General features: G+C 36.8%; 1 protein-coding gene across 4 annotated transcripts; it reads right to left on the reverse strand.

Moving 5' to 3' along the window:
- Positions 1-3913: 3913 nt before the first annotated feature.
- Positions 3914-24347, reverse strand: LOC121870119 (putative mediator of RNA polymerase II transcription subunit 26). Of its 4 annotated transcripts, none has more exons than XM_042371890.1 (6): positions 24265-24347; positions 20128-20514; positions 18395-18466; positions 16754-16856; positions 16091-16272; positions 3914-14327 (listed from the first exon to the last, which is right to left on the reverse strand). In XM_042371890.1, exons 2-6 carry the CDS (start codon positions 20499-20501, stop codon positions 13670-13672), a joined length of 1389 nt encoding a protein of 462 aa, XP_042227824.1. In that variant the 5' UTR covers positions 20502-20514; positions 24265-24347; the 3' UTR covers positions 3914-13669. The 4 variants fall into 4 exon arrangements, with proteins under 4 accessions (XP_042227824.1, XP_042227822.1, XP_042227823.1 ...); XM_042371888.1 differs by having other exon boundaries at positions 24198-24279; XM_042371889.1 differs by lacking the exon at positions 24265-24347 and adding an exon at positions 23018-23114.
- Between the last annotated feature and the right edge of the window lie 1516 nt (positions 24348-25863).

Raw genomic sequence — 25863 nt, forward strand, 5'->3', positions numbered from 1 at the left:
CATAGTACCAGTGAGTGGCAGGGTGCTTGACTTAAACACTGCTGAACGCTTTGTGTTTTATTATGGATATTCACAATTGTGCACGGATAAGATCAGTGTGTGGCAGTGATAGTGATGATGGTGGTAGAGATGATGTGTGTGACTGATAGTGATGATGGTGGTAGAGATGTGTGTGACAGTGATAGTGATGATGGTGGTAGAGATGATGTGTGTGACAGTGATAGTGAAGGTGATGATGCATGTGGCAGTGCTACTTTACACAAAAATAAATAAATAAAAGCGCAAAAATCAAGAGTTACCTCATATAGTCACTAATGAGCGCTCAAAATAGACGACAATTAGCCCTTTGTTCTATTAAATGAAGTCACTTTATCTGGCAGTCGTCAATGCTGGAAATAGTCGCTGTGGGGTAAAAAATCGTCTGTTTTTTTATCTGGCTTTTATCATCTGACCGTCTATTTCCCCTTCTTAACTCCCTTTCATTTTCCTCTTTTCTTATTCCCCTTTCACCTCCTCTTCCCCTTCCCATTCCTTCCTCATCTTTTCAGCCTCACCCTTCCCCTCCCCGTCTTGTGGTTGAGGGAGTGAGGCGAGTTGAGATGAGGGACTAAGGTAAGATGAGGTGTGAGAGGTTTAAGGCGAGGGTGTGAGGTTAAGGAGAGGTGAGATGGAGTAAGGTGAGGTGTGTGAAGTGTAGGGTTGAGCTGCACTTTCCTAAATCCCATTTATTCTTAACAGTAAGTGATGATTACCCTCGTACTCACCGTCACATAAAATCGCTACACTCAGAACTTGGCACAACAGCTGCATAGTTCATATCGAGCTAATTATTTCAGCTTGAAGTTAGCTATTCATAAATAACTTATAGAGCAGGTCTCGACTCTCAGACAGACAAAGAGAAACACGCATGTACTGTAAATACACTCAAAACTTATTGCAGCGGTTGCATAATTTTTCTATAATAAGATGGTGTTTTGCTTGTGTATTTGTTTTCTGGTATGTTAATGCTGGAGTAATGAGTATACAACTAAAAAGTGTTTTCTTGTGTCGAAAACTCATTAACATTTCCTATTAGCCTCGTGTTCAGATGTTATATTAGCCTATTTGACGTCAAACAAAATTGATTAATGCTGAGTAAAATACATTATTTTCATGTCACACACTTTTATGGCGCACAAGAACTGAATGGACATTACTATACAGTACTTTGTTGAGCATCCTAAAAACAAATGAAGATTATGCATAAGGAGCACACAGCCCATCTTGTAGAGGCAGTGATCACCGCACCAGGTACTGCAGTAAATAAAATTACAGAATAGCGCAATGGTAAAGAATGAAAAAAAAATGTAAGAACAAAGAAAGAAAGGGTTTGAGAGACTTAAGAAGATTTCCAGCACTGAGTTGAGTCTCCAAGGAGGGCGCCAGGTGCTCGACTCTTATCTTGGGTGAGATGCATCTCCAGTTGAGATTCTCCACAGTCGACAGCAAATATCGTGTCTTGTGTGGAGGAGAAGGTTGGCAGCAGAAATAAGCCAATAAGTCAATAGGTGTGCTCATAGGTACATCCAAGCACATTCCTGATAACATTGCATGAGGTCCCCTCCTGAGTGATGCTGTAGACCAAGAGGTGTGTTACAACTTTCCCTTTAACTCGGGGAGGCAAATGTTACACTTGCACTGGCAGAACACCGCCTCTGAAACTAGCGATACCCCCTGTGGAATAGTTCAAGGAAAACCTTTTAGTTTATATTGTTCTTTTACTGCAAAACAATCTATACTAACACCTCGTAAAGCAATAGTAAATACCCTGTAGTTTACAATACCACAGAAAAATATCAAATTATACCTGTATAGTGCTGTATACTCCTTGGAGAATACTATAGTACAGTACTGTATTTTGGGTTAAGTTCAGCTTATTGCACTTGCTAATTAAGCAACTTGATGCTACCCAGAAGGGTTGGGTTAGATTAACTAATGATTAAATATCCTACCTTGGAGGGCTTAGGATAAGTTAGGTTAGGTAATATTATGTTTAGCTTAAGTTTAGGTTAGGTAAGGTTAATTTAGATTTGGTTGTTTGGTTTAGGTTGGATTAAATTAGGGTAATTTAGGATCGGATAGCTTAGTTAAGGTTAAGTTAGCTTTTTATGTTAATTAGCTAAGTTAAGGTGGGGTGGGTTGAGTTAGGTTAGGTTAATTACATTAAATTAGGTTAAACTAGGCTAGGTTAAGTTTGGTTAGGTCGGGTTAGGCACCACTGTCAGATGCAACATTACATACTAAGTGATATTAAGGATATCTGTGTTGTGATGTGTGTGTGTGTGTGTGTGTATATATGTATGTGTGTGTAATAATAATCATTAACAGTTTATTAACAAATACAGCAGCCACAAGCTGAAAACATACAAATGATATCATTGTTACTGTGCACATGTAATAAATAATGACGAGGGGTTAAGATCATTTAACAAGGAATTTCAGCAGACTGTACAAAACTGAAATTGGCAGGGAGTGAACACACACCTCATCTAAGAACTGTTGGAATGGGGCTGTTCTTATAGTGAGTGACCAGTACTTGTCGTAGGGGTTGGATGTGGTTGTGGAGTCGAACAGCAATTCAATGATGGGGGATCTCAGGTGGGAACATATGGTAGTGAGGGTGATGTAGAAGCTCTTCCTAAACTGACAGTTGAGGTCCTGGTGATGATCAGTGACAGTTCAGTGGCTCAGTGTACTAAGTGCCCCTTGAAAAATGGTATAGAAGATGAAGTAAATAGTCTTGCATGTCCTCTTCTGCACTCCATGTAAGTGTCCTCATTGTGTAGAACTTAAGGAAGACAACCAAGCAAGGGAAGCATAGGTGAGTTTAGTAAGTATGAATGTTGTGTAAACATCCAAGAGCTCAGACTTGGGAACTCCAAGAGACAGTAGCAGGAAGATTTGACAGTGTACTGAAGTATACTTTCCATTTCAGTTTGTTATCTATAGTGATGCGGAGATCCACATCAGGTTGTGGATTTCAACCTGATGTGTGTTGAGGTCCAATAAGAAGGAGGCAGGTTGGAAGTGGTCAAGTGCCATACATTTCTTCATATTAAATAAACAACTTAAGCAGTGCACTTTATTTACCCTTATACAGCGATGTCTTCACCAGAGGATGTTGGCTGTAGGGACAGCAGCCAACACCAATGGATGTTTAATGTTCCTTGTAAAGTACTCCATTTTTGCACATACGAGGGAATCCTTAGCCTCCGTTTATGTGTTAATCCTTTCTGTTCACATTTTTTCTACGTCTTGCATAGTTATGGTAACTTTAAAACAAATACAAGCGGTGCCCGAGTTATGATAGCCGGACTTATGAACGGTATCACAATGTTGTATATTCATCATAAAAATCTGAAACTAAAATCCCATTTCTGACATTACTTCATACAGTTTAACATCACTTTATTTGCAGTATTTATGTAACAGTATTTGTTATATATGAGATATTATTGATGTTTTGAATGGGCAAACTTGTGCTTTAAGCTAACCTAAACTATGTTATTAACACTGTTCCAACTTACTAACAGAACAACTTTTGAACAGGGTCCAACAATGAAACCCTTTCATAGCTGTTTAGCTTCTTTGTTTCTGCTGGTGGTTAATAGTCACAGTTCTTTTTGTGGATAAAATTTACTTGTGGTCAACAAAATAAAGTTCTGTATTAGAAGTAACCTTTGAGTAAGACAGATAATGAGCTTTACAACTACATTACTGTATTGTACTGCAACAACACCAAATACCAACACCATCATCACACCTGTGTTTAGTTACTCTCTGGTGAAAAGGGGGACAGACAGCCCAAGAATGTGTACTGTACTGATTTACATGTCATTAACGTATCAACAGGTGAACAAAGAAAAGACTTATATGTATAAACAAGTTTTATTAATAGTTATACATAATGTAGTTATGTCATCAAAATCTGTTCAAACATAAACACTAAAACTTAGTTGAAACTTTATGAAACCAAGAACTCTTAACACGGACAGTTCGCTCACGGCAACACCAGAACACTGTACTGTACTGACTATATGGTATGTTGTATAAAACTACCTTCATCATTGTAATTAAATGCAACTCCAACAATTATCTCAACATTAACATTTCAAGTGCATATGTATGATTTAAAATTGAAGATTTGCAAGATTTTAACAGCTACCGGTACACACTTGCATAAAAGACTACTGTATGTCAAAATACTGAAACGTGTTGAACATAAAATACAACAATGTAAATAAAAAATAGTGTTGACCTCCAAAGCAGAGCATGTGAAGGAAGGTAAGGTGTCCGCTTGGCTTATACAGTACCCTGCTGGAGATAATGTACTGAAATATGCATATTTGTTCACAGGCTATTGAACACAAATCATTTGCATACAACTTCAGTAATATCAAAGTCAATATTGTTGCATACTTTGACAATAATTTTCTATACTTACTTGAAACATACATTTGAGGTTAAGAGGCATTCCTGTCTTTAATATAATACTAATACATCAAATGCAACTGTAGGAAAATATTCAAGTTTAAAGCTAGCAATGTTGCTTTCAAGTTCACCTATTTACAAAGAATCAAAATACTGTATCGTACAGTAAAATAAATGTAAGTAACTCAAATAAAAGTCTGTAAAACAAGTACTGTACAGTATGCTCTTGTAATATAAAATCAAGATTACAGCAGACTAAAATGATGAAATAAAAAATACAGTACAACACATCATTCCATCAGTAGCAGAGCAGAGTTAGTGCCAGTGTTGTAGTCTGGCCTAAAAGAAAGAGCCAAAGTTCCAAGCTCTGCCGAGAACTACAAGTAACCGTGCCAAACGAAATTCATATTGTGTTTGTACGATAAAAACAACGCAAATGAGAATAAAATGAAGCTTATATGACGGAATGTTGGAAAATAAAGAGATACCTGTACTGTACTGCAATATATAACTAAGACAAATACTTACAAAACAAGTAAACCAAGCAATATGTTTGAAAAATGAAAAGGGAATATGAATCATGGATTAAATGAAGATTAGACACCCTAGCTTATTTCACCTGATAATTAAACACCATAAAACTACCTGGAGGGTTGGGTAAGGTATTGTTAAGGTGGCTAATCTTAAGGTGAGATAGGCTGGGAGGGCTCATCTTCGGGTGATTTAAATTGTGTGCCTTTATGTAACCAAGAGTAAGTTACATTACTGTATATACTGAGGACATGAGGTGCCTGGATCGTATGGTTTATTTGCGCCAAAATTTTAAACCGAGAATCCGCGTTTCAGTTTTCCCAACTTCAAACATGCATAACTGTTGTTTTTTGAGATACAACATTCATTTTTTATACATTTTGAAGCTGAAGGACTGTACTTGCAGATGGTAGGTAGAGCGTCATGAAGTAATGTACTGGGTTGTTGCAATGTTGACTTGAAGCAACAAAACTCCCACAGGCTTATATATTTTTTTTTTTACTTTAATCGATATCAGAGTGTAGACTCTGCCCACTGGAGGGGCCGTGACATAGAAAGCAGACACTCACTGTCATTGGCCAAGACGGGGGAGGAGGCTGTAGGCTGGCCGCTGTGATTGGCCGCCCGCTCATTTCACTCACTCACTGATGGGATGAGAGCACCTTATGATGCGAAAGCCAAGCCCATAATTTCCTGCCTGCCACAAATCGATGTTCTACCTTATTTTCAAAGGGCTTTCAACCTTATTTACAGTGTAGTAAGGAGATCTTATTAACTACCATCATATAGAGCCGAAAATAGTGCTTTCCAACAAAAAATGGGTTTCACCCAGATGGCTTGAATGCACCTTACGATTTGGGACGCCTCACATGTTCTTCACGGTTTTATTTTACTCTTGTACACCCTTTCCCACTACAGTGCTGGGTGGTCAAGTCAAGAGCACAATTAGTTCTATTTTGGTATTAATAATCCCCAATAACTCCACTTGAGGGAATTTGTTAACATTAAATTACTGCACAATTATTAAATTCTCTCTAAATTAAAAAGAAATTGATTAGTGAATGTAATTATACAAATATACTTGTTTATAGTTCAAAATTATAAAACTTATGTATGATTATTACCAGGCATACAAAATGTGTGGTTAACTAATATTTATAGAGCAACAAATATTCAAAACAGGAATCACCACAAGTCTGCCACATTTGATCTATGAGCATCACCCATGAACCTGAATTTTTAGCACTAAGGCAAAAAATTCTTTTTGCTCTGCTAAAAAAAATACTGTAAATAAAATTTTCTTATGTCTCGGTGACCACTATCATATCACTTCAAGATTAGACACCCCAGCTTTATTTTACCTGAAAATTAATCACCCTAATGCTTTCTGTGGGAGGAGGTTGATTTAGGTTAACATTAGGGTTTTTAATCTTCATGTGAAATAAGTTGGGGTGTTTAATATTCACATGATCCTAACTATCAATGAATACTTTTAGGTATACCTGTATTGGAATTTACAAGGTGTCAGTTTGCTCACTTGATGATAACATCGTTTACGCTAGCTGTCACAACCCTACGCACTGTTGGAAGCCTCTATACAGTACTTGAAATATCTGTGTGGTGATCCCTGCAAATCTATAATAAACTCCATTACACTGTGATATGTAGTCATACAATCATGTTCACCAACTACTGTACCTCATTAACACAAGTGGAGAATTACACATACTATCCATGAAGTTTGCCTCATAGAGAAAATGAAGAGATTTACTTATATCATGGCCCGAGTCTACTTCATAAAGAATACAAAGAAATATACTTAGATCTCAGCCTAAATCACTAAATAATGATAAGTCAAAGGTTGCTGACATGAAGATAATAACTAATGTTAACATGACCTGATCTCTATTACTGAAGTGAGGAGCAAGATGTATATCTTCACAAGGTCATTAACAAAATGCTTGGCAATATACTCCTGGCATAAAGTACACTTATACAGACATTTTGAATATATGATTAAAGTGAAGGAAAAGCTTAATATTGTGCTGTCCATCATCACACCAAACACATCCTCACTCATACTAAAGGCTGGCAACAGGACTGGGAGGGAAGAAACACAATACATCTTGGCAGTAAGAATTAGAAACCTTGTCAGTACTGTACCCAGTAATAGAATTTTCAGTTTTATGGAGACAATAATAGGCAATGGGCACAGGTATAATTCACAGAAAGATATACCAACCTCTAAAACTTCTATGAAATGACCAAGAAAATGCTGCCACATTTTACAACCAGACGGACAAAATTGTTGTCCCTCAACTTGTAAACTGGGATACTATAACACTTCTTATTTATTAAAAAAAAAAAAAAATCACCCAATCAAATGTTATCTATGAACAAGGAAACATTATGTCTCATAAAGCAAAAGGCATCTGATTTACAGCTTTGCACACAGAAAAAAATCCAATTAAAAAAATACTATTTAATTAATTAACGACCAGAAAAAACACTTACTGATTCATTAAATTCTTTTCTTTTCTATTTTAAGAATAAAGCCTTATGTATCCAAGTTCAAACTGGGATGCCACGTACAGTACAGACAACAGACTGACTATGTTAAGGGAACATACTACATCAGATTGTAAGTCACATGGTGTTTCTTAGAAGTGAAAAGTTGAGACAGATATTGTATGGACAAACAGATGACAATCCATGGCAATAAATCATTCACATAAACACGAATTAAAAAAATATAAAAATAAATACAATAATTCTTTTAAAAACAACTCCCGCTTTCCATATGTGAGGTTTCATGTTGTGTATCACTAGTTCCTAAAAGCAAGGTTCAGTATAAATGCTACAGTACTACTCTGTGGAACTCAACCTCCTGTGTGACATATACCAGAAGTTAGTTTTTCCACTTTTCAGGCCATTCTTCACTTACTGTTATATATTCTTCCTAAATGCTATGATAGATGTGTTCTACTATGGTGTTTCCTTTCTGCTTCACCCGTCTCTTCATACAACTTAGCATCATCCATTAACAACACATCCATCCCTAAATATCACCCAATGCCTTAATTCTGGGTCACCCATGCAAATCGGTGTCTCCTGAATGTATAGCGAGTGATGTGAACCATCTTCCCAGTTTTGTCTGATAGTTATTTAAGGCTGGCGAGACATAGTCAATGATTAACCTCAATTACGTAAGAAATGTTGATATGTCTGAATAGGTAAGCTGATTCATCTGAGACGAGAAGCCATAAGTCTCTAAACGGAACATGAAGCATATCAAGGTTCGAAACATCCCAAGTGGTTAATATGGAAAATGATATATTTCAGTCATGACAAATGGACAACAAAGATACCCTTGAAACTCAGGATCAGTCCTCTCCAGGTCCGCCAACTGTTCAAAAGTTTCCCAGACAGCATGCCGAAAGACTCGTATATTCCACAATACATTCATCCAAAATTGGGAAGGTAGCTTTGTCATTCACAGTACACTCCACTTATCTGATGCCTCTCTCTATCCATCCATTTCCTTGGTCTTTCCCTGTACTTATTACCATCCACCTCTAATTCATACCCTATCCATTTTTCACTCTTTCACTTCCAAACCTTATTTCTTATTCTCTGCATCCTACATACTACTATCAAGCATCTTATTTATTCTAATTTATTACCACTTACATCCATACCTTGTACAGTCACCCACAAACATCCTGTCGCCAGTTCTCCTAAATCACAAATCCTGAGATTCAGACTCGTGAATCCAAAGCACTTATGAACAGAATAATGTCTACTGCTTCAGGTGTACTAGTTCTGAATCTTGGTGTTCATGGAGCAGCAGAAGAGGCAACAGTACATCCCCATCTCTGACTCATCAGATACTTCTCAATGTACTTATTACTTTCTTTCCCTCCACTACTTGCGATTCAATTTATGCCACATTCACAGAAACATCCACCCCAGGGTATCTAACATTCCTTCATTTAAACGAACATTCATCTGTAATTTTCATTCAAAATAATATTCATTATTATTGTAAATAAATTCTCTCATTTCTACTGTAACTAAATTCCCTCATACAATATTTAGTACAGTACTGTATATTATGATCATAATTGGCTAATTATTTTTCACATATATCAATAGCCATCTACAGCATTATCATAAACATGGCAGTTTCAATATAAAAAGAAGTACGATACAGTTAACACTATTAGCATTTTATCACTAAATAATAATGGTATTGTACTACAATAGAAGACTAAATATAATAAAAAAAATCAAGTAGAAAAATTAGCTTCTGGAAATAAACCCAAATAAATAGCACATACAGTATTGTTACTTTTTAAACTGCCTTACTATGTTCCTCCTGGTTCCTGCTCTTCTTTAATTCATAAGTCTCTCCAAAACTGTACTGTAGTTCCTCCCAGTACAGGTACGGGTAGTTACTTCTTGCTCAATGAACAGTGATATCCCTTAGGGTTCTGATCTCCCACCCACTGGTACCCTCTTCAATCTTTGACCCTATTCTACATTCATCAACTCACTCACATTTCCCCCAAATTCCAATGTTTTCTCTCCTTCTTGAGCTACAGCTGCACACATTTCCTCCCATCATCCCGACCTGTACAGCATCACAGGCAGGGGAAGTAATTAATCAGTTCTGTTTAATTTGCCAAGCCTACTTTGTTCTACATCTTATTATAAATTTCATACTTTCCCAGCCATTAATATCCAACACACATTAATTAATCAGAGCAACAAAAACATGTTAGGTATCACAATAACTCCTATTCTACCCTGGAAACCCCTGAACATCTTCTGCCTATAAGATAAGATGGTGTCAAAACCTTTCCACCTCATTAACTCTTCCACCCCTTTCTCTTTGAGAGAATGTTGAGTCTCTTCCTCTCTTTTACAGGTACAGTACAGTACTGTCTTAAATCATTCACTGTGCTCAGGAGCTGTAAGACCAAGTATGAATTGTAAGATTTTATCTCAGGACATATGGTTAGCGGCTTCCTCCCACAGATAGAATGTGGTATCCTACGACTCACGGACAATCTTTTATGATAACCTACTTTTTTCCCCCCCAGTCAAGGCTTTGAATTCTCTCTCCCTCCAGTGTTTTTCTTACACCTATACTCTGCCCTCCCCCACACTTAGGACTTTCACTATTTAATATAGTATACTGACTGTGACCTCTTACTTCTCATCCAACATGGCTGTAATTTGGACTTATTAGAATATAATTTACCACAAGAAAAAGTAAAAAGCATTTTTCTATTACTTTATACAATCGTATATAAAGTAGAACTTATTCCTTAGCCCGGTAATGATTTAGATTTCAAAGTCGTTTCATGTAATATAATACTATATATGCCACTACACTTATGTGAATACCCTAACTTAATCTACAGTATCTTATGTGATTAAATAAACGTCACTGATTTTTCAAGAAGAAATATAAACATCAGGAGAAAACCAGAGACCCCACACATCCTACATTCGGTGCTGGGCGCCAATTTAACCATTGTAATCTCTTAAATACAGAGCTCACTCATCTGGCGGTAGCTGCCATGGCCATTCCATCTGATAGATGTAATCAATAACCAGTGTTTTGAGGTAGTCACTAATGCTGATACAAGGGTAAATGACAGCTTTCTTTCAACTGCATGGAGAAGGGGGCTACGATTTTCCTCCAAATGACTTAAATATTTTTATTTTCCACTTTTACAAGCCTTTTTCTGGTATAGTATTAGGCAGAATGAGTGTAACCAATAGCAACACAGACTGCCATTTGCCATAATAGGTATGTTATGTTATGGTAACCCCCTCCCACAACACCCCAAGTTTCATTGATGAATGTACTGTCTTTTACTTGAAGGAACAACATTTGACTAATCAGAGTCTTCCAAGCACCTGAAACACAAAGAGCATGTATAGTACAGGACAGGATAAAGTAGTGGTATCCTTTTGCTTAACACAGTGATGGGTTTATGCAAAGTCTAAACTTAAATCAATGAACAATACTGACCCTCTTAACCTGAAAGAATATACTCCACACAATCTTTTGGGATGATATTGAAGATGAAGTAAAAGCAATGGTATGGGAGGATGAGGAAGGCACAGAAAGCAAAAGATGCACAAGTAAAACTGTGTACTGTACTGTATATTAGGTCTTTGAGGAGATAGTACAGTGTATGTCAAAACTGCACTGCTAACAAAAACCTCAGCATTAAATTTCTATGTATGAATGCAGATCACTCGAGACACGTACAACACACAATAATGGTGAAGTAATTTTAACAAAATATACAACTTTGTTATCAGATACTCCACCTCTTCAAATATTTGTGTAATGCCTATTCAGTGCCAATGAAAGCTCAAGCACTTGCAAACAAACTTTGTATGACTAAGGTACAGGATGAAAACAAAGCAGACCTCTACGACCCTGGCCATTGGTACTAAGTTCATAACTTCATAGTTCTCATCACAGAACATGAATATATTTATACCTTAACTCATTATCATGTGATATTGTGTACAGTTGGACTTTAGTCTAAGGTGGTGTTAGCATGAGGAGACGCTTAACTAAGAAGTTTGTGGTTATAAACACATTTATCAACTTCCATCTAAATAATAACCATAAAAACAAACATTACTGTATACTTAGTTTCTAAGCAGAGGCAAAGTAACTCAATAAAAATAGTTTGTCCTTTGTGTTACATGTAAGATGAGTTTCTGAAACAATCACATCATGAGCTATTTATATCAAAACTATTATTTGTACACTACTCTACAAAATATGACATAATAAGTATTCAAAATCATAAAGAAAAGCAGGGAACAAATTCCTTCACCCATTGAGAAACTTAACTTCAGAGTTCCATGGGTTAAGTATACAGTACTTCATTTCTAAACACTATTCATGAACATAACATATATGACTATGTGAATAAATGGAAAGGATTCATTCAGTTCTCTTACAAAATAAGTAAAAAAAAAAAATATGATAGTAATACAGTCATGATAACATCTTCACTCTTCTAAGCCTCGTCCTGCTATAATTCAGAGAGGACAGAATGGAGAGCGACTACACGGTCTCCCACCAAAAAGACATTATTTTTCAATGGTGTAAAGGATGTGTTCTACTACAGTGCTCCCCTACCACAACAAGGCCCCAAATATCTACCTGGTCTACCCCCGTCCCTTCATACAGCCTAGCATCACTCATTAGCATATACTGTAATAACAATGATAATATTTTCTCACTTTTTTTTTCTTCAAAATTTTTTATGCCTTTTCCTACTATGATGGAGGATGGCTTCAATAATAATATTAATAATACTGAAATCCACATCACTACTAAACTTGATGCCCAACATTTTATTTCTTCATTTACAGATAACAAACTCTCTCTCTCATCAGCTGCTTGGTGCTTGTACTGTATACTGATAATGGCAGAGTTTTCCCTTCTCTGCAGCAGCATCATAACAATAGGTACCAGCCTCATGCAATTTCATTCTGGCTCTGGGGAACACAGAACAGTTTGCAGTTATCTTCTTCTCCCCCAACTTGTTTCAGCTCGTCCTCAGAGATTGCAAATACTCGTAATAATTCTCAATGGCTCGTGATTCCAAACAGTATCTTGTGAGAATATAAATCAATATATAGCTGTTTACTTCTACACTAAGCATTGTAAAAATACATGCTACTTTTAATACCTAAAAATTATTAGTTTGCAATGAAAGAAAATGTGCAAATGTAAAACAAACATAAGAATTTTCTCATCATCATAGTTTGGTGACAGATATAAATAATATTAAATCTGACACAGTTAAGTTGTTCAGTTCCAAATGTAAGGCATGTGCTTAGTACATGTACGAGTATACTGGTGTGTGGACACATCTTCAAGTTTATATCAGAATTACCTTTCAGCAGAAGACAATTAGAAAGACAGCTGCAGTGTATCATCTTTGTGTATGATGAACCTTTTCTTGCCTTACATATACTTTTTATAAAGAATGCCCAGAAAGTTTCCAGACTTGCATTAAAGAATCAATGACCTGAACCAACTAGTGCTGTCCTAACTGTATTTCACTGAGTGTAATAACAGCAGTTGTAATAAACATTAACCATTTTATAAACCTTAGAAAATCTACTAAATTCAGTTGTTAATGATCCTTGCTGATATTTGTATTAAATTGTAATTCCTGATGTTAAATGCAAATATTTTCTTTTACCCAAACACTTAAATATAAGAGTAAAAATTTAAAACTTGTAATTCGAGATATTTCTGTAAAAAGCAATTTTCTTATTATGCAAGTAAATGGGCAGCTTCAAAACAAACAGTTGGCCAAGAAATAAAACTAATGAAAAAAAAAGTATGGCAAAGGTAATGTATACTGTACAAGAATTGGTTACTGCAGCTATTTATTTTTACATGTAAGGTAATATTGTGTTGGTTCTCATAATCAAATATATGATGATCGTATGCATCCAAAGTTTAACACTACAGTACAAAGTATCGTATTTTTTCTTTAGAGAAGAGGCCAAATAGTTTCTTTTGTTACCATCACATTGAGACACACTCAGTACCTGCCAAGAGTGACTAAAGGTGTGAGTAGGCACATAGAACTATCCCACGCTGGCAGTGTTATAAGTCCATGTCATCAGAGTCAGGCAAATCAGGCAAGTCCTCTAACTGTGGAGTTCTGGGGGGCTCGACGGCATTAAGATCGAGTAACGCGGTATTATTGTTTTCTTCCAGCCACATGAAATTGGGCGCATTATTATTGTTATTGTTAAATTCCATGCGCTCGGAGAAGTCGTCGTCTGCCATGGGGTCGGGTAATGGGCTGGCAGGCCTTCTCAGGGAGGGCAAGTATCCTCCCCGAGAACCAGACGAAGTAGACGGCAGAGACAATAAATCATCGTTAACATCTGAGGATGATGCTGCAATGCCTGTACCAAGTGAGGATGACGACGATGATGATATTAATGATGAGGATGACAAAGACGATGATGACGATGCTGAGGATGACTGTGAGGAGGATGATGATGATGATGCTGTGGAATTCTGCCTGAGAAAAGATAATGATGGCGGCGGTGATGAGACAGAGATACCCGAGTCTGGAGAGCTGCTGGTGGATGTTTCCCCAGTACTTGTTGAGTTAGGAGGATTTACCAAGGAGTCGGAGGAAGAGTTTTTGCTTTCCACAACTTCTATCTCAGTGGGTATGCTTGGCTTAATTATGTTTCTGATAATGTTTCCCGGGGGCTGCCACAAAACCACCTCCATGCTCGGTTTGGTTCTGAAAAAGACATATAATAAGTTAAACAATAATACTTATGATATAACAATTATGTCAGTACCTTCTGTAAGTATCTACATACAATATATGATATGTGTTAGATGGATGGAATGAGGTCACATTTAAACAATCATATAGCAAGTGCAATATAGTGCAACACCAAGTATAGATTAACCATACACCCTCATTATAGCTAAATAAAGCAATCACATAATTTTCTGATACCTTTCCCTTCCAAACTTAGGTCACCTGAGTCTACTGTATCCAACTTCTGTTCATAGCTACTGCCAACACCTGAATATCATTTTCATATAACATTTACAAGGGCAATAGTAACCCCCAAAACTTCTGCTCTGGAACCAACTCATTCTCAATTATGAATCCGACTCACATGTCTCTCAAGAAAATAAACAGGGGAAGAAACACAAGTGTTCCCATCATTGTATTACCTCAAATTCCCCATGAAATAGCTAAAAAAATTCCTAGTGTACGGGGCTCCCTCAGAACGAAATAAAATTCTCTTGTTCGCTATATAAAATATGAGTACCTATAGTGATATCTCTGATAGCTGGAACAATTGGTGCTGAGCACTCATGAGAATGAGAGGTTCTGGGTAACAAGACGACTCTCAAAGCCGGAAAAAATCCCCCAACTCCGGAATTTTCTGGGTACCAGAAAAATTTTCTTGAAATTTACGGAAAATGCACCTGCTTTTTATCTCTCAAACCCGGGTACCGGGTAAATTTGGGGGGAATTTTCCAGAAAATGTGCCCCTTAGAAAATTTTTAGTCCAGCTAATGGAGATATCCAGTTAAGAAGAATTTTGGCTAATGGAGATATTGCTGTACAAGGTATCAAGAATATTAAAGTTGCATCCCAGTAGTGAAGGGGTTAACCACCTCAGCAGCCCTGAATAACTTTCCCAATATGAAACAAATAAAGTCCCTAAGAGACACATTCAACTCAGGGTTCCAATAATAATTAGGCCTTTATATCTCCTCTCACTTCCTTTGCCCTTCACTACTGGGACACTCACTACTTTTAATATTTTATTTTATTAACACCAGGGGATAAGAATATGATTTGTTAACTGCTGTATGTACAGTCTCGTTCAAGATACTTCGAACACTGCTGCAGACAGCTGGCAACTTAAGGTCATTTGTTTACTATAGTACGTAGTATAATATAATATGAAACAACAAAGCCCAACCATCAATTAAGCAACGGGGAACTAAGTAACCAATCACCACTAACCTTTTACATCCATTCATAATTTTTATTATGTACTATACTAAACAAACGGCCTTGAGTTACCAGCTGTTTCCAGCAGTGTTCGAAGAATCTTGAACGAGACTGTACCATTCTACTACAAGCTATACTCTGAGCTTGCTATCCAACACCTCAATATTCTAATTAACAGTTACACTGTTAGACAAAACAGAGTGTTTCAGAAAAATTATTACATACCATCTTGAAGATTTTCGTGGAGATCGTCTGAATGTTTGTATTACAACAGTAACATTGTCCTCACTTTAGGGAGACCTCGTGCATCAACAAGTGAGGACAGAGTTGCTGTTGTAATACTGTACAACATTCATGGAATCAACACTAAAATCTGTAAGGCAGTGTTTCAGGTATAAATGTTTTTGAGACACCCTGTATGTAGTCATTATTCCAGTGTCTAATTTTCAATGAAAGTTATTGAGTCACATTTACACTACCAGCTACTTCATTATAAAAAAATAAAAATAAAAATACATTACAATTTTTTTAATAAGGATGCTGGAAGCTGTGATTCTCCAGGGATAATTTGTTTTACTTCATCAGCTATTACAAGGCAAGCAGGGCCTTTGGATCTAGATTTCCATGGTCGTGAAATATCGTCCTCTCCTAAACCTTCATCAGCTTCGTCCTCCAGCACCATATCATTGACATCAGAACAACTCTGAAAAAAATAAAAGAGCAAGTTGCTGACTGGGCTCAGGAAATAAAATGACACATCCAAAGAACAATGTTGTCATAAAGAAGAGGATACAGTACAGTACTGAGACCCTGAACCCATTTTTGTGTGGCCCTTGAGCTTTTCAGTAAAAGGTCAGTTATTTGTAGCAGTGATTTCTCTAAATAAAAAGATCTTTAACTACAGATTGTGGAGAATATTATGTCTAAGATTGGTTACAAGGAATTTTTCATAGTATATTCAGTAGCCCAGTGTGACCTTATCTACCTTAGTAGTGTGTAGCAACCTCTTTGAAGGTATCTCAGGTACTCAGCACAATGACTGAAGCAGGTTTGATGACATACCTGATAATGTGTGGTTGGGTCTCATTAGCCACCTGAAGAGCAAGCACCTGAATAGTACACGATAACCTAATATTTATGAGATCCAATTATTTTGCTGGGCACACATAACATTATACACTTACTTTTTTACCAAGTCGGTGGTTGTAGAAACTCTCTGAGAGGTGCAGTGAATTAAGGTGCGCTGCCATTCTCTCCTCACTAATGTGCTGTTTGGCCACTGGCTTTCTGTATGTAAATAATGATAATTCATAATCAGGAAGGATCAAGGTATATACACATCATCAAAAACAGTTAGAACTTGTAAAGGACATGGAAAAAATAGAGCAAAGTGGGCCGGGTTCACTATGGCCACAACCCCAGGGTAAACATGGCAGCCAACCACTTGCTGAGTGGCATCATGAATCTAAGATGATTACATATACAGCATAAACAATTAACACTAGTGAGAAATATACAGCAACCAAACACCATTCAACTCTATCCCTTGAAAAATAAAGTACAGTAACTGCAAATACCTGTAGACTAACTTACTTCATTATTTTCTACAAGTAAACTATCAGTGTCATCATCCTCCAAAAATCACCATAAAACTCGCTCCTGAATTTCATGTGAAGACAAGTAGACCTCACACCACAACACAGTCACTTAACCAGTTACCTGATTGTCCAATTTCTCCTCATATACTCTCATGTAATACAGTACAGTATGTGGAAAATTCAGTACAAGTAGATTACGTACTGTATTCTCAAAATTTTATATGCTTATTACAGTATTTACAATACTGTAATTGTGTACTGTACAGTTTTAAGAAAAATGAGTGGAATTTGGAAGCGAAAACATTTTTGGAGGTGTAAAAACTGCTGTAAATGCGCGAGAAGCATCAGACACCTGGCTGGTGTACCTGTACAAACATTTTGCACCTCTTTGTGTGCTCACAGTTTTCTCCAGTTGTTTTAACCCCTCACTACTGGATGCCACTTTTAATTTTTTAATTGGCCAACACCAGACAATTTTATTCAGCACAGAGCAAGCCCTCATACTCGAGGTTAAGATATGTACCACTTTCTAAAGATTTTAAACCAGCCCAAAGTACAACCACAGCACAGTGGAATATTCAGTTCCTCATAGACTGCCATTGGTCCATTTTTTTCAGAATTTCCATCATTTTATTTTCCACTTGGCAATTTACATTTCCTTTTAGCACTATTAAACTCAGTTTTATCACATTTGTGTTTTTTGAGGGCATTGTGAATGCAAAATAAAATTAATAATAAACAAGGAACCAAGACTCCTTAAAGCCTGATAATTGTACCAACATTACTCATAGCTCAAGGCATTTGTGACCAGTGTTCACATCAAGTAAACAGAGCAACAAGAATTTAGGATGATGCAATAACTCATCAGGGGTTCAACTGTGGGATTTTTTCGAAGATAACATGCCAGTACAGTATTTCCAATTCAAATAGTAGTTGATGTATTACTAGGGTAATGAAATTATTATAGATGTTGGTTTAGTGTTTCATAATGTTCACTTATTGTACAGTATATACTTAACCATTATCTTTCCATCAATGGTTACATTGCACCTAACAAGGAGAGTTATATGGAAAAACAAAATATTATAATAATAAAAATAAACAATACAGACCTGTACACAGGTATCTTAAAAGCTTATTAAACAGTGTACAGTTTCTTTACCTCTTTTGATACAATGTACAACTTCAGATAAAATCAACACCTGTATTGTACCCTAAATTACTCACACTGCTTCTGGTTCCTCCTCTGGCTTGCGTTTAAAAACAAAGGGTATGCCATTTAAGTGAGAACCTGCCATCCTGGAATAAATAAACTTTCATTAGAATACAACCAATTAAGTATCTATAAAATAAAAAGACAATACAAGACATGAAACATAACTTTAGTTTTCCACACATCAAACCTTTCCCACAATAGTAAAGGGTGGCCACAATTAATAACAAATGCATACACAGACTTTTCATCTACAGTTCCTCTCCTACAACAAGGCTCCAAATATCCATTATGTTGACCCCATGGGCTCTACACAACCTAACATTACCCAACAGAAGATTGTCCATCTCCAAAAATTACTTAACACCACATGACATGTTATGAAGAAAGGAATTACTGAGAACCTCACTCAGGAATTGCTAACTTTAAATAGTACCTGCAGCATAATGTCCATCCCATATAAATGCTCCTACACTTGACATTTGATCTTTCCATTCTTCAACTCAATCAGGTCTCAACGCTACTACTAAACCTCCAAATCCCTTACAGAGAACAACAGTATGCTGTACTCCAACATCTTGATACTGTACTGACAACACTGTGCCACTACTGTACTAACTTCTAGAATGCCTATACTGTACTGTATAACAACCTCTTGAACCCAGAGTTACATTGCAGAAGTATATATATATATATATATATATATATATATATATATATATATATATATATATATATATATATATATATATATATATATATATATATATATATATATATATATATATATATATATATATATATATATATATATATATATATATATATATATATATATATATATATATATATATAGAGTACCAGTATATATTTATTTGTTTATTTCACTGTCTAAGCTCTTCTTGCCACACAATAAAATGGCTCTGAAGCCCCCCAGTCAGACCTGTGGATTCACTATTCTAGGGGCTCGTAGATATTTGCTCCCCCACATAACCTTATTAAGAATGGGGTGAGTGGCATGGAATGAAGTAAGTCTGGGGTTACGGGAAACACTGCATGGCACTGTTCATGAACGATGAATATTGCGAGAAAGTTTATATGCAAGTGAAGTAGTACCTTGTGAAATATTCAAAATTTGGTAAAGTATAGCTAAAACTGGCGTGAAATCTGATTAACTGAACTTTATCAAAGGCAACTCCTTACTGGAAAATAAAGGAAGAAGTTCCTCAAGATAAAAAACTGACAACAGCTCCTCCAAATACCTTTCAAGACTGGAAGACAACATTAATTAACAGATTATACACCAATCCACACTACAGCCTGTAAGTGAAGACGGTGATGTGAATGTTGACAGTCCAGTGAGCATAAAAAGTACCGCACATGTGTGGGGGGTGGGGAGATGGAAGGAGGAAAGGAGAGATAGGATGGAAGAGTGCAAGACAATGGGGGGAGTAAATGACAGGATAGGGTAGACATAGTTCCTCAAATTAACTTTATTCCAAAGCAAAATATTAGTCAATATAATCAATAAACCAATACAGTATTTTTTCTTACTGCCAAAAATAGTGTCCACAGATTAGTTAACAGAATCTGGTTTGTTTCAGTGTAAAAAGATCAAAGCAAATACCTGTACTGTACATGAGTATAAATAGATAACACAAAAATTCTCTGACACCAATATACTATACTGCAAATACAAACATGATTAATAATATGCAAGTAAACAATAATTAGGAAAAGTCCCCACCTGAAGTTAAAACCCATTGGTGCTCGAGAGTTGAAGTAAGTAGCACTGGGCATCTGTGGAATGCCGAGGGTTGAGGCAATGGTATTTGGGCACACAACGGGTGGGGGTGGCATGGGTGGTGTTGTGAAGCCTCCAATACCCCACATGCTGGCTATGCTGGGACGGGACACTGGTGGGTAACTAGCTTGAGGAGACGAGAGGGGTGACGTAGTTTGGAAACCCATATAAGCTGCTGTTTCTGGTGGTGGGGAGGCAGGTGAGGTAACAGTAAGGTTAGAGTCACCTCCAGCAGAGGTACAACCTAAGCTACCTGCACCAATGCCTACACCACCACCTACACTGCCTCCAACAGACCGCACCTCAGGGAAGTTCATTGTAATGCCACACCTGTTAATGGGAATACATTTGGATTAGTAACAGATGGGTGAACTTTGGGATAAGACTAAAATAACTCACGAAAAGGAAAAAGAAGAGGCACTATATGTACAGTACCCAGTAGTTATAAATAAATATACTGTATAGTATTTCATAGTATTCCAGCCTACACATTACAGTAATCTATAGCAAAATCTTATAATTTCAGTGTACCAAAATTGAAATGGTTTACTTAGTCAAGAAAATACAAAAATGTTGACATAGCTGAGCATAGCGAGTGCCGGAGCACAAAATGAAATATACAACATACAATAAAGTACTCTGTCAAAACACTGAGCAATAAAGAGTATGGTAAATTTGACTCTACCACTTTATTTCTTGAGAGTAATTTACTGGGTTCTTGATTGGTGTTCCATATATGCACAGAACACACAGCCATGCATGGAGAGTTATGCCTGAGTACCCAGAAATCTCTCAACCTGAAACTGCTTTGCACAAATTATTCTGTCTAACAGAGAGATTACCGCACACAGTGGTAACTGCATAGATATAACTTGGGTGTTCAGTTAAATCAATGCTTGTTTCAATAAGTTGAGGCAAAATAATATTTGTTTCCACTCGTTGAGATTTATTTCGGCTTGTTTTCACCTCTTCTTAGTTCTCTTTACAGCTACAGTACTTAATGGAGCCACAATTCATCAAGTTCTATGAAGAAGAAGGAAGCAAACACGTTAGGTGGCACAGGTAGACCAAGGGCCTTAGGACTAACAACCCTTCAGACAAGGCACAATAGGGCATATCTCATTGAAACGTTCAAAATCCTGAAAGTGATGGAAAACACGAAACTAAAACATTTCATTGTGATGTCACACAACACCAACACGAGAGGACTTACAGTAACTACAGAATGAATCTAAGGAAATACTGTACTTTTTCACACAGAGGGTGGTATACCGTTGGAATGGTCTACCAGCCCAAAGTGTGGAATCAAGAACAGTACTGGACTTCAAACTAGCCCTTGACAAAATTATCAAGAACAATGGAGGGATTCTGCACAGGCCTCTGGCCTCCTTAGTGTTCTGCCCAAATGGCTCACAGGCCAATCAGTTGCAAAGATGGTAAAGTACACAGTACTGCTACCTGCAGGTTGGCCCCCTTACCTGAAGCTGATGTTTAAGTAACTGTTAAAAATAGCGGAGCCAATTAACTGTTTAGGGGTGCCATTAAAGTAACTGTTTGGGAAATTTTATTGATAAAGCCTTTGTTGTTTGCATAGAATGTACTTCTAGTCAATGGATCTGGTGTTGAAATTCCCCAAAAAAGAACACTTTGTGTTACTCAGGAAGAGACAAGCAGGCCATTGCTTTCATGACTTCTGCAAGTTAACAAAAACATTGATGAACTATGTGTGATGTTAGCAGGAAAGAACCAAAATTATACATAGCACAGTAATGATTTTGGTCAATTTGTTGACACATCAATGGAGCAGAGACCAAAACCTACTCCTCAGTAATGTCAAAATAACTGTATATAGTTTTGTCACTGAGGCCATTAACTATAATTACCTTCAAGTAATAACTTTTCTAATAACGAAATCCTAAAACAAGTGGTTTAGTGGCATCAGTGCCCTCAACATTTACCCATATCTGTTGACAAGGACTGTAGTGTTTCCTATGGAGAGCTCCACTTATTTCAGTAAAATTACACTTTGTTCAGGTAAGTTAAATTAATTCCAATCACGGAAATAAGTTCTTGAAAGCAGAAAATTGCTTTGTGTGTGAGTTTCCAATTGTATCTTTCTGTGTTAAGAGTGAAGACCTACTTTAAACATTACTTATCCACCACCGGCCAATATTATTGAGGAAATACGGAAAAATAAACCAACAATATCCACAAAAGTGTCCTCCAATTCTATCAACTATTGTGTTCCACATAAAGGACAAAAGTGAACCAAAATCACACTTGGAGTTGTAAGATCTCTTTTAATTCCTTCAGAAATTAAGACCAACACCTCCCAGGGCCATGTGAATTATAGTGTTGTATCTCATATATGGCTAAGAATAATGCCAAATATTATAAATATCAGAAAAATAAGGTTTGGTTAGTTAGTTAGTTAGACAAGTGGATGGTTGAGAGGCAACTGGCACCTTCCTCCCTCCACCACGTCTTATGGTCCTGACACCAGTTGACTTGACCTGCTGTTCTCATCCCTCACTCACTCTCTCCCACCGCTCTTACATTTCCTGTAACGTTCCAGTTCTCTCTCTCAGACAAAACACACACGAATAAAAAAAAACGATGCATATTGGAGACAACATTACGGATTCTCAGACCTGGAGTCTCACATCTGACTTGAGATTCATCTCTTCGAATAAAAAGGAGCTTAATTTAACCTCACGCACGGATTACTGACCTCTCCAAGTTAGGATCAAGGATCCTCAGGTTAAACTGGTTGAGGAAGTCCTGTCATAAAGGATTTGCAGGAGATAATGAGGGACGTGTAGCAGAAACAAACCTCCTCCCCGATGTTTACCAAACAACACTGATCGGCTGCTGCGGCAGGACGACTCTCGCCCTGCGCAGGGAGGACAAGTGACGGCAAACACTGACGACTAAAGGAAACATACAAACAATATACTCCTTCTGGCTATACTGATACAAAAAAGATATGAATATGTGTTATAATAAGCACTTGTCGCCCTAGGTAAACACCATAGAAATATTCTGCGTTTGAAGGAATCAACATCAACTGTGTCTGGATGACATTACCAACGGCGATATTTTTACACCGTACTGCTGAATAAAGGTTAAGTATTGTTGTCTCTCGTAATAATAAAGATTATAATATTGCGGCGTAATTAAAGATGCGAGAAAGTGATTCAAGCACCCAATGCATTTTTTATTCCTAATTTCAAGCTTGCTAGATAGCATTTTCATATATTTGTTAATTCTGTTTGTTTACTGTACATTTTTGTATATAATCCAACAATTTCCAACTTCTTTCTCATGTATGACAGCAAAACAACACTCGGGAACATGAACCCGAGTACTGATTAATATACATTTACTGTAATTTTCTTATATATATCTGGCAAGAGCTTCACATTGTAACCAATCAAATTTCGCGTATCATTTGCTCACCAAGAAGCCAACGACCAATAGGAGGATAGGATCTTTATCAGCTTGACACCTCGATGTAAATATAAACACCCTTACCAAACCTAACAAGTACAATTACATAGTTTAATCCTTCATAGTTCAGCACAGAAGTACATATAGCGCGAATGATCATCAACTTGCATAAAGTTACCATGGCGTCATTGGTCTTTTTTATTATTTTTTTTACTAAAGGATGAGATAAAAGTCCCCAGTCGTATTGAAGAATTTCTCTGAATACAATTATAATATATCTATCATTCTAATACTATAATAGTCGGAATGAAGATACGTATTATGCTCGTGGTTGAAGTGTTGACAAGAGAGACATTATGTAACAGGTTTTTAACTCAAATTCCTTTTACTTCACGAGTTTTCCTCTAAGTTGAACTGTCCCCTTGATCCCTGTTCTCCTATCCTACCTGTACTGTCCACATCTTGTTCTTATACTGCACTTATTTTGAGAGACAAAACAACATACTTAACACAAATGACGTAATGCCAACCAGTTAATGCATCAAATATGTCGAAATGCTCACCAAAATATTAATACATAATCACTTAATGCATAAAACTCAGAGACGATTTACTACACACTGCACACACCTTACAGCAATCAACTGACGGCGAGCCCGAGCGTTGTCTCAGCCTCGGGGCAGCTCACACTTGCATCGCCATCACTCACGAAGAATCTAGAAACTGTATTATAAATGATATTGTTATAAAAAATAATTGAAAATATGTAATTGGCCAACATATTTATTTTCAGACTTATATGACAGGTTGTATTATTTATTGCACAAGCTAATAAGCCAATATTTCAATTAAATCTTTAACAAAAAAATGCAAAATAAAACATCTTGCATTACTTCCCAAGTTATGGACAATGAGTGATACACAACAGGGGTATATTGACAGTCAAACCTATCAGTGGCGAAGAGGATGTCTGAGGACTGGCGACCAAATACGGAAACTCAGCTAGACTTAATGACGACAGCAAAAGAATCTCATTTAGTTAGTAAGCTGACAGTTTTATTTTCTTGCTGTGTCCAAGGGGCAGCAAGTGAATTTATAAAACAGCCACCCACCAGAGTGTGGGCAGTATTCAAATTATCGGGGACACGCAACTGAATATATTGCACATGTGATCAGTGACTCCCTGTGTAAGGGCGGATCCAGGGGGGTTCTGGGGTCCGGACCCCCATTTTTCATCAGAAAATTCCAATAGTTTTTCTTTAATACAGTATTGAACTCAGGCATTTTTGTATAGTAAAAAGTAATTACTATTGACTTCAGAATACCTCCTAATATCAAGTGCACATGGCCTCAAAATGTCCATAATATTGGTCAGATTTAAAAAAAAAATCTGGGGGGCAGCGCGCCCCCCCCCAGTTGAGTGGGCTCGCTATGCTCGCCAGGTTCCCCCACCCATAACGTCTTGGATCCCCCCCCCTTAGTTTTGATATACCTGGATCCGCCCCTGCTGTGGCAGGTCCCTGACAGGCCTTCTTGTTATTTATTTTATAAAATAACAGGTAAATATCACCTTATTCCCCTAATTACTGAAAAAGTTGTATAACGTTATCAGAGAAAATGTGATACAGAATCTAAATAGGAGTTATTCTATGAGTGACACTGATGACTAGGCTTAAGATAATTATGCACATAAAAATGGCTAAATATGCATGCAGATATGCAGTAAAAAGAGAAAATATGCACTTAAATATGCACTTTAAAATAAGTTAATAAATAATAACTACTAAGTTAATAACTCCTTTTCTGTACATTTTCTCAGTAAATTTACTTTCCCAGACAGGATGTCGCCGAAGCAGGATTTTATAAAGAAGGATTAAATGCAAAAAACAATATACTGACAAAATAATTCATTAAACAATACTGAAAAAAGTATTCCTTTTAAGAAAATAGAAGAACAAAAGTGTCAGGAGGGAACTAATGGAGCCCATGCATCTATACCCTGCCTGGCTGAACACGAACCCATCACGTACAGTTCATGTCCACTGACCAGCCCATCACGGCCTAGCTAACCACAGCCTAATGTTGACCTATATAAACGTCACTTAAGTATGTTCCTTTTGGATATTATGACGCTAAAACAAAATCGCGTATTTTCGATTTTGTATTACATGTAGTGCAATAAAATGTACTTTTATATTTCAAATATCAGTAATTTCTGCCCCAGCGTTG

The sequence above is a fragment of the Homarus americanus genome, unplaced genomic scaffold (genome assembly GCF_018991925.1).
Source record: "Homarus americanus isolate GMGI-L3 unplaced genomic scaffold, GMGI_Hamer_2.0 scaffold25129, whole genome shotgun sequence".
NCBI lineage: Eukaryota > Metazoa > Arthropoda > Malacostraca > Decapoda > Nephropidae > Homarus > Homarus americanus.